Genomic DNA, 12,531 nt, shown 5'->3' on the forward strand with positions numbered 1-12,531 from the left:
CCACTTTTTGTTGCTTTTTCAAGTTATGCTTCCTCTGTGATTCATTCTTTCTTTCACTCAAATTTCATTTCGTTTAAGACACTAGTGCGGCCTCAGCCATTTAAGTTTCTTTTTCATTGATTCTGTTCCTTTTTATATGTTCTACAGTTCCCTTATTTCTTTATATCCTTTTCTTTTTTCTTTTTTTTTTTGTTTGTTTGTTTGCTGTTTTTCAAATATACAGCTGCGCAGGCTGCTATTTTACAAGGTGTTTACAGACATTAGGAACATAAACCCTACTGGCAATCATCAAGCACTAGCCATTTAAGCCTTTTCAGTTTCTCTGACAATCTTGCCCTTCAACTTTCAAATGCCCTGATAAGCCACCACACTGATCTCTTTTTTAAGCGTGAATACACCATGCTTTCTCAGCCTCCACATGCACACAGTCGATGGAACACAATCACCTGATGCTTTTGTAAAGTAAGGTGGTATAAGTGAAGGGACATACCCTGTTCACTCATGTTTAAACCAAAGAAATTAGAGCACTTTCTGAAGTTTCCTTTTCACTAAAGTACACCTAAACAAAGAAAGAAAAAAACTACACAAACAAAATACAAAAAAGCCACTATCAGCCTTTACCACAAAAATATGTTGTTAGACTTATGGAATAAAGGAGAAGGTATACTAAAGCAAGCAAATACATATATTTACTTGCTCTCCTAACTCAGTCACAGTAAGTGGAAGGAACAATTGTCTGCAGAAAGACAAGCTCTCAGGGCAACTGGGAAGAATCAGGACACCTCTACAGAAAGGCCCTGAAAATTCCTGCCATCTTTGGATTACTATCCTGGACATCTTCCTAGGAGTCTTTCTAGTGGAAAGGAACCCCAAGAAACTTTTAGAGGGATGTTGAGTATTAAAAGTCCCCTAACTTTTTGTCAAGCCTCTAAGGCTCAACACTCAATGTTATACACTTTTGCCCTGCCCTGTCACAGATCCAAAGTGCAAAGTGTTTTGTAGGGACAGGACAGGGGTAAACAGATACAGATGCTACCCATTCAGAGGAAAACAAAACCATGCAGCAAGAGCCCTCTGTTTTCCACCAAAAATGTGTTCCTCCACAGCTAAATCTGAAGAAATGCTGATACAGAAACAACTGACAATAAATCAGAATTTATCTCTCACTCAAGTAATATAAATGACACAAGCATGACTATCTGAGCTTTTAAAAGTACTTCTGAGCTGTAACATATTTTTGCTGCAATAATAAAAAGTCAGGCTGTCTAAATAATTGAATACCAGTAGTTCTATGGTAATCTTGCTCTAAGAAATATCACAAGTTCTTCTATAGATTCCTCTAGCATATTGCTGACTTTACTCTCTCTCTATATTCAGCTAAAAAGATCATTTTCAGAACCTTATTTTAGCTCAGAGTAGTACTCCACATCCAGTAGCATTTTACCCATTTAGAATGATACTCACTTTCATTTGCGCAACTGTATAATGTTTTGCATTTAACATCCAAAGAGTTAAGCCTTCCTGTATTAACCACCTAATCCCAAAGTAGCACATTAGGAGTCAAGTGATCAACAGTATATCAGTTTAGCTATTTTAGTAATTTTGCCTTCTTCTTTGCCTTGTGGTCCCTTTTGGGTGACATTGCAGCTATGTCCACCCATCTGGATTATATCTCCATTTGGTCAGCGTGCTACAGATACTGAAGTGAGAGCTTTTCTAAATGTGTTGCTCTATTTGAAATGTACAGTAGAAAAAAAAAAAATGGATGCTCACACATCATCATTTCCCTTTAAGGACTCAAACCTGTTCTAAGTAGTAATCATGACAATTTTACTGAAAGGTAAATCAAAACATAAGGTGATTATGTGGCTTACTCAAAGTCACTTGGGAATTCTGTAACAAAATGGAACCAAACTCAAATGCTCCATGGCATCCATGTGCTAGGGGTAACCAGTACTGACAAGACATTCATGCTTTTCTGTAGTGCCAGCTGGAAACACAGTAGGATAGTTCAAAGCATCTCACATGGTACCAGATATTTCTGTTTTGCATACTTTCGCGTAAAAGGTGGTGCATACTTTTGTTTATGAACTAGAATTGCTTCCTAGGCCTCCTAAGACAACTCTGTTTTATTAAATAGGCAACACTGTTTCAAAAATTGAGTTAATTTTTCATCATTTAGGTAGTATTTGGAATTTAGACTTCCTCATTTGCAGTAGAAATCTTCTAGAGATGAAAGCAGACTAAGAAATAGGCCTTTCTGGTCATTACAACACAGAAGTGTGCCTAGCCAATCTGAAGTCTTCAGAGACATTTTTTGTCAACATAAGGTTTTTCAATTTTATCTCCTGGAGCTTTATGCATTTCAAACACTTTTCTTCCTCCTGTCAAATTTCTAAGAAATATTGCAAGCCTTTGGCTCCATGTCCAGAATCATCATACCAAATTAAACTCAATGAATCTCAGATTTAGCTTTTTAAGATTATAATGTAAACACAAGTTCTTTGCCTGGTTTTCATTTAGATTCATGTAATCCAGGTAAATCAAAACAAAACACAGAAACCAATAGTAAAATGACAACAGAAAATGTCATAAATTTTAACTCTTCATGAAATCCTCTTTGTTCAGCTCTGCTTAATGTATGACACATTGACCATACAGCAGTGATGTCTGTATTGACCAATTTGTTGACCAGTTTAGGGACATTTTGTAGCTTGGGTTCCTATCAGAACCTCACTGTTCAATTGAGAGTTTCAGGTATTTTCAGACCATCCCATCGGCATGAATAAGTCCCAGGTAGCCTTCTCAGCCCATAACAAATTATGTTAGTAGCCACATGGAACCACTTTGTCTGCCTTCTAATTTCTATCAGTACTTGTTCCATCATCCACCATTGATAGGTCATCTTCTACTTTACACAAGATAGCATCATCCATTTTGGAGGTTATCTTCTCTAGAGTTTTTTAATTTATCTCAACTTCTTGCAGCTGCTATGCTTTGAAACATCTCTGTGTGTTTAGGTAACTTATATTCTCAGCTAGTTTTCTTAATAAAACAAGTGCCAGTTATATCAGTTATATATTAATTAACAATAGAATACAATAGTAGAATTGTGCTGTCTTCATTATTATATTCACAGTATTGTTACAGCACTGCATCATTACTGCACTTTTGGAAACAACTTGCAGGACTCTTGTCTACCAATAAAAAACTAGTTTTCAAGATTTAAGTGTGCAAGATATTTTAAAATATTTCTCTTATAGCAAATTTCTTCTGCAGTGTAGCACTAATTCATTCTTAATTAATAACATTTTCTCCTTTGAAGTAGAATGTATGTTATTTAGAGGAAAACAAAAGAGAGAAAGCATATCTTTACCCTCCGCACATCTTTGCCAAATGTTTCGCTGTAGCTAGTGCCCAGTATTTCAAATTGAACATAGGGGTTGGCGCCATCTTCTCTGAACTCCATAACACCAGTAAGCCCAGTTATATGGCCCTAAGGAAATAAGTTTCAGAAATTTTAGAATAGAACAGATTTGTCTTTATAAGTACTCCTTTTTATTAAAGGTGTGCTGAATCTGGTTTGAAAATGTTTACAGTGAACTTACATGTGGCAATTACAATATTTTTCAATAGCTCAAACATAGCATCAGACAAAAGACTTTTCAATTGAGAAAATTACTTTAACACTAACACATCCACTGTATATTGTGGAAAAAAGCCATCAGGTCTTATAATTCACAGAGACAAACCCCAAAGGAAAGGAGAGGGACCTTGTTGGACCATGAGACAAGACCCCTTTCAGTGTAACTCAGGGCAACAGGTTCAGTTCTGGGGTTAAACATAAAGGCATGAACTCCAAGTCCAAAACAAAGAGTATGCCTGCTGTGCTCTCAAAAGAGGCATAATGAAAAGATAAAATTTTAAGTACTATTATGATTAAAACTTGTCTTTGAAAGTATCATGGAGTTTGATTTTAGATTTCTAGCAAGGAAACTTGAAATGACACTAAAGTTTGAATCAATTTAGCAACAAAGGATGTTGTCGTTAGGACTGGTCTGAGTATAACATAACATTTGATCAAATTGCATCAATTTACTAGAGGAAAACCATTTCATCAATATATGTGGGAAAAGAAGGTTGTTTTGTGGGTTTTGTTTTTCTCCAATAATTGCTAAAGTTAGTATAATAAAAAAGAAAAAAGAGTATTTTTTTCAAATAATATTTGTGATCAAATAAATTTCATGAAGAAGTTACCATGCATCTGCAAAGCCATGGTACTGTCCATAACCGAGTAACTCAACATGCTGTAAGACAGCATCACTGTTAGTGACAACTTAACTAAACCAGATCCCTTAGCTCTGGGCTACAGTACACAAATAGATCCTCACCAATGCTCAGCTAAGTTATGAAGCTAGTTGAGCTGCAGGAAATGGAACATTTACTTAAACCTCATCATCAGTTGGCCTCTCGAGCTCCTTAAGTTCTTCTCTTGGGGAAATGATGATGATGCACGCACACAACAATTTGTATGACTATTCCTAATCACACTATCTCTGCAGAAGGTAGCTATGAGAACAACAGCAGTAGAACACACAGCACTGGAGCAACACTGCAGCATGTGTCATTTGTAATAAGTCATTTGCTTGTTTAATAGCTGCAGATGATGCCTGGTAGTTGTAAATCAACTGCTTGTAATAAATCAAAGAAAAGTTGAATAGAGGTCAAAAACCTCTTCAAAAGCTAATCTCAAGTTGAAATGGGGCAACTCTTGCAACTGGTCACACAATTGTGGTTTGTCTATTCTCACCTTCTTGATAGTCTCTAGCATGGATCTTCCTCCATTCCAAGGTTTGGTGGATTTCCTCATGCAGTTCAGACTTGCCATGCTGTGCCACTTCCTGTCCTCCAGTTTTCTGTGGAAAGCATTGGCCAGCATGAGCACACTGTCATACAGGTACAGGTTGGAAACCTGCAAACAATAATAAGAATGAGCCTCCTGGTTTATTTAAGCATAATTTTGAATAAACTGTAAAAGCCATCAATCAAAAAAAAAAAATAGAAGACATGACTAAAATTGAAAAGCTGGGTATGTTTGATGTCTTCAACAGTCAAGGCAATTCAGACCAATACCAGCACTCACTCCCACCTTTCCTGCTTGGCCATTCTGGTCAAGGGACTCTGACACGCTTACATTGCCTGTGCATTAACCACCACCGCAATGCAGCGCTGTAAAGATGTAAGAGATCACAGTTCAAACAAACACAAGCTGTAGAAGGAATACAGCTTTCTATCAATGAAAGACAAGGATTGTTACTTTTTCAGTCCTTTCAGCAATGAGAAAAAGAGAGAACGGAATTAACTTCTTATTTTATTTTCTTCAATTGAGCAATCTCCTTGGTAATTTCTGGCACAGAAAACATGATGCTAATGCAACTGTTTAGAATAGAGGGAAGATAAATGACAGTATTACATAGACTTTATCATCTCTTTCCACCAAAAATACAGGAAACTGGTTACTATTCTACCTTCTCTGGAGCTATTGATTTTAGCCCCCTTATTCTTCAATTTATGTGAAAGATAAAGGGAAGAAATAATTAACAAAGACTCTAGTAAGAACACCGCTCAGCTATGTATTTCATTTTTTAAAACCAAGACATGGCCATCAATACAAGACCAGATCTTCGACATGCAGTGGTATCCACTGCAAGTGGTAAAACTTTAGCAGTGAAAGTTGGTTGAGAGAAGTGATTGAAAAAAATAAAAAAGAAGATACTCTCCACCTGTTTCCAGAGTTTACATGTACTCTTGTTCAAATCTAGGCAGAGATTCAGGGGTATTGATTTATTCTTTACTAAATTCAAATCTCCAGTTAACGTCAGTTGCCAGATACAGCTTTTATCATTATTAAAAATATATTCTCCTAGCTGAAGGCTTTACTCATGGTGATCCATGAATTTGTTATTTATCATTTGGATTTCTCAATTCACCATAGAAGAAGGTGCCTGGAGACCAGGAAGGGGCTACCTATGCAAGTTAATGCAGCTGCATACTTTCTAGCAGAATGTCACTCAGCTTTGAAAGCTTAACTATATATTATTGTTGCATCGGTGGCTCCAAGTAAATTTCTGATATATTAAAATCCTAATCTTCAGAAACAGAATATTTAATCTTCCATAATCTGGAGTTTGTAATACACTGAGAACCTAGGCACTTTGAAAGTATACATAAATCTGAACAAAATACAACTAAGCAAAAATTCACTTTGAAATAATCAAATAGGAAGGAAAAAAAAAATACAACACACCACAAAAAAGAGGTTGAGTATATCCACTGATTTAAGTCACTGAACATAAACAGGTATCTTTGCGCAAAAAACAATGCAAAACCTATGACTGCCTATGACTACTATGACTGACAATATCTCTCATCTAGCATTGGCATCTTCTTTCACTTCTTTTCTTTCTAGTTTTCCCGAAAAAACAGTCCATATTCCCTGTATCTGCTGTTTTATCCAATGAATACATTTCCTTTTAAATGAGTTTCCAAAGCAGCTACTTTTCAGATTTCCTCTCTTTTTAGGAGAAGTAACTAGTTAAAGACTTAATAAGACCCTCAGCAAATAAGTGTCTTTCTGCTCAGTTGCATTTGTCACCCTACTTTGCAGATATTTTCCAAACAATTTTCAAATAGTGCAACCAAACAAATCCTTATTATTCAACAAGGTACTTTTCCTCTTCTGTGTTAAGCTACTCTGTACAAAAAAAAAAAAAAAAAAAACAAACCAAATCAACAACACCACCCCTACTGCCCCCCCCAAAAAAATAAGCCACCAAAATCATACACTACAAAACCATTTGCTTTGAAGTAGATTTTACCTGCATAAGGAAACATGTTGTTTTTTATGTGCCCTCATGATCCTTTTCACTCCGCAATAAATTTGATTTTATACCCTCACTTTTAACTGACAACTCACTGCCTGTTACCTTGGAACAGCCAGAAATCAGAAATACTTTGCTCTTTTTCAGTTCTGGAAAACTGCAGCTTCATTCCCAAAAACAGTTTTCTTGGTTTGCTAGCAGACAGCCCTGGGCCAAAATGTAACATGTACTTGAGTACTCTGCTTCACTTCTCGCTTCCTGCTTTCTATGATCCTAGAGAAACAGTCACAGTTCTGCATGGATAATGGACAGAAAGTTTGAGAGAACTGCTTTTGAGGATCTTAGTGTACACGGCCATGTATCCAACTCAAATTACCCCATGGTGTACAGCAAAACAAAGTAGTCATTTATTTACCACCAAAATCCACAAATTTCAGTTAGATCTAGAACAGATTTTATATTAGTATTGTTTCATTTTTTTCTTCTATAGGAATGATATAAACTGAGTGACAGCAAGAAACAGAGTTTCCTACTTAGGCCCTTCTGTCATACATCTGGGGATTTGTACCAAGACAGAAGAAAATGTTACAGAGAACACAGCAAGTTATTTTTGCCATGGAAAGGCTACTCTGCACATCTTGTACACACTTCACCACTTGCATTTTGCCACTCCAGTTCTTTTCTACTGCAAGTCTTGTCCAAGAAATGAGTATATATTACTTTCTAATCAGCAAAATTCTTTTTTTCATAAACTCATACTCTAAGAATTTACTCCCATAAATATGACATAGATGCATCACTACATTTTACCCCTTTTTTACCCCCTACTCACTGAAAAGTCAATATCCTATGGAAGAGTAGTTGAATTTTATTCACACCATCAACATTTCTCTTTCAGAACAGAAAATATGTAAGCCAGAAAAACAAAGCAAAACCACAAAACCTCCACAACAAAGGCTAGATTTGAAATATTAAAAAAAAATATTGTTTAATTTGTTAGTTAATTCATAAATTAACACAAAGTGTAGAAGTCCACCCTATTAAGGGCAGAACTCTTTAAAACTTATGAAACATAACTCAAAGATTTTGGTTTTGTACAGTGATCAAAATTCAGCTTGTAAACAGTGTCTTTATTCAAGCCAAGAAGGCATGATGTTCATTTGATAGTATTGTTTTGGTAGTCCTCTAAGTTGAGTCACTTCTTTGAAGTGCAAAGAAATAATAAAGAACAACGAAAATTATCCTGATAAGTTAGAAAATAATGTCAATTTGATCCTTCACAGTGTGCAGAGCAGAATCCAGTTCCTGAACATCCGCAGCAGTATAGATTGAATGTCTTTGCCTAAACCCAAATGGGAACTAGTTCTGTGCTAGAAAGCAGAATTATGGAAGCAGGTCCAATCTGACGCCTCAGTAGTGTTGTGAGTGTAGCTGAACAGTTGATTCTTTCAACACCTACACTAAGATATATTATTAAATTACTGTGAGGGATACTTTTTTCTTCTTTTTTCCTAATTCCTTTCTGAGGTAGAAAAACAAGAATACTTAAATGCCTCAAATATGCTCTTCTCAAAATCATATTCACTTTCTACCTGAATTCATTACCATCTACATATTTTCTTGCAGAAAAAATGTGACTTAAAACAAGACACAGAAATCGCGGCCTGATCTCACAGTAAACCCAAGGCTATAATGATTACCTTTATTTTCTCTGATATTCCTTTTAATACAGAAAAATCTCTTTATATGTACTAGATTGTACGTGCAACACGATTTTACTGTAACCTCCAGAATAGCAGTGCTGGGGAAAAAAGAATGCTTCAGCAGGGAAAGCCTGTACACAATTATTACTGCAACTGCACACATGTTTCAAGTCTCAGTTAACTAGCAAACTCCCTCTGAATAAAAACACAACCCCTCAAAGGGAGTTTGTGAGACACCACAGGGATCAGCTAGACTCTGTTTCCACCAGTGCTCTCAGAAGCATGAGAAAACACTAAATTTAAAAATTAGTCTTCAGACAACATTCAGAAATGGTTGCAAAGCAAGACAGAAGAAAAAATAAGGCAGTGTACTTGGCTACTTCAGGTTCTCCAAGCTCTGGAGTATTTCTTATTTCATGTTTATCTATTCACAGGTGGAATGGAGGAGGGAAGGACATCTATCTGTCTGCAAGGATTCCTCTCTATATAACAAAATTCCTAGATCAGAACAAAGTGTTTCATTTCTATTCTGTTTGCAGGATGCAACAGTAATTTTCAATTCCCCTTTCACTCCATTGCTGAGAGCTGTAAGATCTGGAGGTATTGTGAATGAGATACTTTTTGATCTATCTGCTGTAAGAACAATGGTGACTGTTTCACCAATATATTGGAGCTTTCCCTGTGCATGAGTAATTTTAGACATGTTCTGGTATATCTTCTAAGTATTATTCCAGACAGTAGGAACCTTCATTTTGCAAAGAATAAAAAAAATCTACCATATACTAGTAGGGCAGAGTAGAAATTTTCAACGAGAGTGGAAATGTCAATCTGTCATATTATCAAATGTCATTTATGTGAATTTCATGAGATATTCCAGAGTGATTTTACTTTTGAAGTTACATATGAAGATAGTTTTCAGCTCTTCAGAGAAGCCCAGGAAATCACAAAGACTGACCCCAACTTTTGAGCTGGAAGTCTGGACAGACAACATCACTGGAGAGACCAGCTGGGAAAACAAGCTGACACCCAGATGCCACTGCTTCAAAAAGTCATTCCCAAGCTGGGCATCTGTACCTTGCTGCTGCCAAAAATCACCCTGTGAGCAGCCGCAGCAGTCAGCTCCAAGGATGAGGCAGATGGAAGAGGAGCTCCAGCCTGCCAGCCGCAGAAATGCTTGCTGCCTGGGGAGTGATATCATCGTACTTGCGTACGCACACACCAGCATGCCCTAAAACTGTGTTTCAACTTCCAAAGTTCAAGTACTGCCAAGCATAGTTACGCACTTGTGTCTCCAATGATTGGGTGTATCTTACTAGGAGCGGTGAACATCGATGGTTTACTTATGGTATAACACGTGTTTACAAGGATATTGTTTGAGTGGAGAGACGGGAAATTTGACCTATTCTGTTTTCTTAAGTTAGTTTGTAGAGCCTGTTGTGAGACTTTGCATGAATTCCTATGTTTTAAACTCATACTTCACTGCTCATGGAGCTCAAAATCACAGCCAGCAGTCTGGCATTCATGAGAAAACCAGAGTCGAAAAACCAAACATTCATTAAAGACTGAAATGTCAACTTCAGAGTTCTGAAGGACTATTTATCATCAACTGAGGCAAATGAAAACCTGAATAAAATTTTCCTAAAACCACAAAAAACCATCAATTGTATATTTATTCAAGCCTTCTGAGAGTAAGGAATCTAAACTAGTATATTATTTAGTGTTTTGCCCATTCTAGTTTTAAGTATCTCAAACAATGAGGCTTACAAAGTTTTCTTTGGAAGGATGCGCTCTCGAAATATTTTTTTTTTATTATTAATAAGCAGCTCTTTTTCACTTTTCTAGAGTTTTATTTCCTTTTTTATTGAGTTACATGTCTCACACCACTTTTCCCTACCCACAGTTTCTATTTTCTGAATGTTCACTGTCCTTCAGGTATTTATTATGAGTATTTATCATAATTAAGAATGCTTTCTTACTAGTATGTTTTATAACATGATAACAATAACACAAGATCTGGATTACCGTGTAATGCTTGAGCTTGTTAGCTGCAGGCGTTGGCTTTGCTCACTAGATGTCTCAAGAATTTGGCACAGCCAACACTAACTGTCCAGGGAAAGTCTAGCAGGAAACATTTGATAAAGAAAACCGAACCCAATTGAGAGTCAGACAGGAAGACAAGAGACAATATTGGAATTGCAAAACAGAGTATAAGATTATAATTTCACCCTACCTCATTTATAAATAAATATGGATTCACACTAGGTTTCAGAGGCAATAAAAAAATAAAGGCACCGACCCTTTCTTCTAGACACTGTTGTCTGCGCTCCCTGATAGAGCACTGAACAAAAATTCAGTGAAATAATTATGCAAATAGAGAACTCCAGCAGTCAAAAGAGGTAGCCTGAGCAGAGAGGAAAAGCTCACTCCAGAAAGTACCTGGGGTTTCAGTTTCCAGAGTGCTCACAAAATCCCACATGACCAGAGGACAACCATGATTATACAGGTTATTTTTTAACCAATTCTACTAATATACCCTGTATAAAACACATGCCATTGGGCTTAAGGGGGAGATGGTGCCATGCAATGGGCAGTAGTGTCAGTTCATAGACGTTTTTCATTCATGTGGTACTCAGAGCCATCTTCACTGTGACTGAACATGTGGTCAAAAGTCCAAATTAAACTTTACTAGAGACATGCAAATAGAGGTTTGTAACGAAAGGAAAATAAAAATGTGGCTCATCAGTCCTTTATGGTAGGAAGTGGACAGTTTAATAAGGATTAATCAATACTTTCTGCCTCCAGCTGTGTAATAACAGCAATGTAAACAGGTCAAATGAGAGTGAGGCTATTTAATTGGACAAAACTGCAGGATCAGGCCCTTAAGTTTAAGCAGTCAAATACATCTCCAAAACATTGCAGTCATTCCTGAAAAGAAGATAGTTCACAAATAAAAACACAACCCTGTAGGAGCAGCTGCTAAGAGATTCCTACAAGATATCTGATGGTCAAGTCTTCAAAGAATGAAATTTTTACATGGGAGAAGAGCAGCTGTTTTGGTGGATACCCTCCCACACTTCCTAATGTCTTCTCTTCAAATACGTCAAAACAATGCCTGGAATAATTCTTCAAAAAGGAGGTTTGACTCATTAATTTTGTGACACAGTTTGCTTTGGTTTTCTTTTTGCCTTTTTAATCTTACTATATGTTTTGGAGCATGCTAAATGATTTCATATACATTATGTCCTTGCAATAAGTTTTACTATAAACTCACATAGACTGAATTTATTAATAGAAAAATGGTAAATATGGGAAGAAGCAAACTGCAATGGGAAATGCATTTCTAAAGATAAACCTTTCTTCAGAAAGAAACAGAAAAAATATTTTGAGTGTCTGAACACATCATAAGTAACCTGATGGAAGAAAAAAGATCTTCATCGAAAATCAAGTTTTTAGGCTTCAAACATAATATTTAAATGGGAAGATTTTGGAATGAAGCAGATTATGCATTAAAATGTCTTCAAATTGACTCTGTAAGAATATGTCTGAAATAATCTAAACAGTTTAATAGCCGTAATCCCACTAAACGCCATTCAAATGCCATGCAGGGATAGATACTAGGTCTATCTAGTACTAACTGGATTTAACTATAAATCTTGAAATGTTTCAGTATTCTTTCTCCACATGAGGCAATACTGACAATGCTGATGGCCCTAATCACAAGATACTGATTGCGAGTGAAAGACAGCAAATTCTAATCTGTCTGTTCCACTAACAAAAAAGAGAGATGGACACAAAGGAACGAAGAATAAGAAAGAGATAAAGCTAGTCCTCTGAAGTCAAATAAAATGACCAAGACAGGAAACGTTTTAAGGCTTTTTCTCCAGTTGAAGCAGAAACCCAGCTGGCTATATTATACGTAGAAGAAATAAGGGCATGAGCAAAATTTT

At 36.4% G+C, this 12,531-nt stretch overlaps 1 protein-coding gene across 5 annotated transcripts in view; it reads right to left on the bottom strand.

Moving 5' to 3' along the window:
- GRID1 (glutamate ionotropic receptor delta type subunit 1) overlaps positions 1–12,531 on the bottom strand; it is a 518,675-nt gene that overhangs the window by 95,201 nt on the left and 410,943 nt on the right. For all 5 annotated transcript variants that reach the window (XM_065843450.2, XM_071811719.1, XM_071811720.1 and 2 more), the window contains 2 exons: positions 4,811–4,972; positions 3,377–3,496 (listed from right to left, as the gene is read on the bottom strand). In XM_065843450.2, the coding sequence (XP_065699522.1) occupies positions 3,377–3,496; positions 4,811–4,972 (282 nt within the window). The remainder of the gene's footprint in view (positions 1–3,376; positions 3,497–4,810; positions 4,973–12,531) is intronic.

Source organism: Patagioenas fasciata, chromosome 8 (assembly GCF_037038585.1).
Source record: "Patagioenas fasciata isolate bPatFas1 chromosome 8, bPatFas1.hap1, whole genome shotgun sequence".
NCBI lineage: Eukaryota > Metazoa > Chordata > Aves > Columbiformes > Columbidae > Patagioenas > Patagioenas fasciata.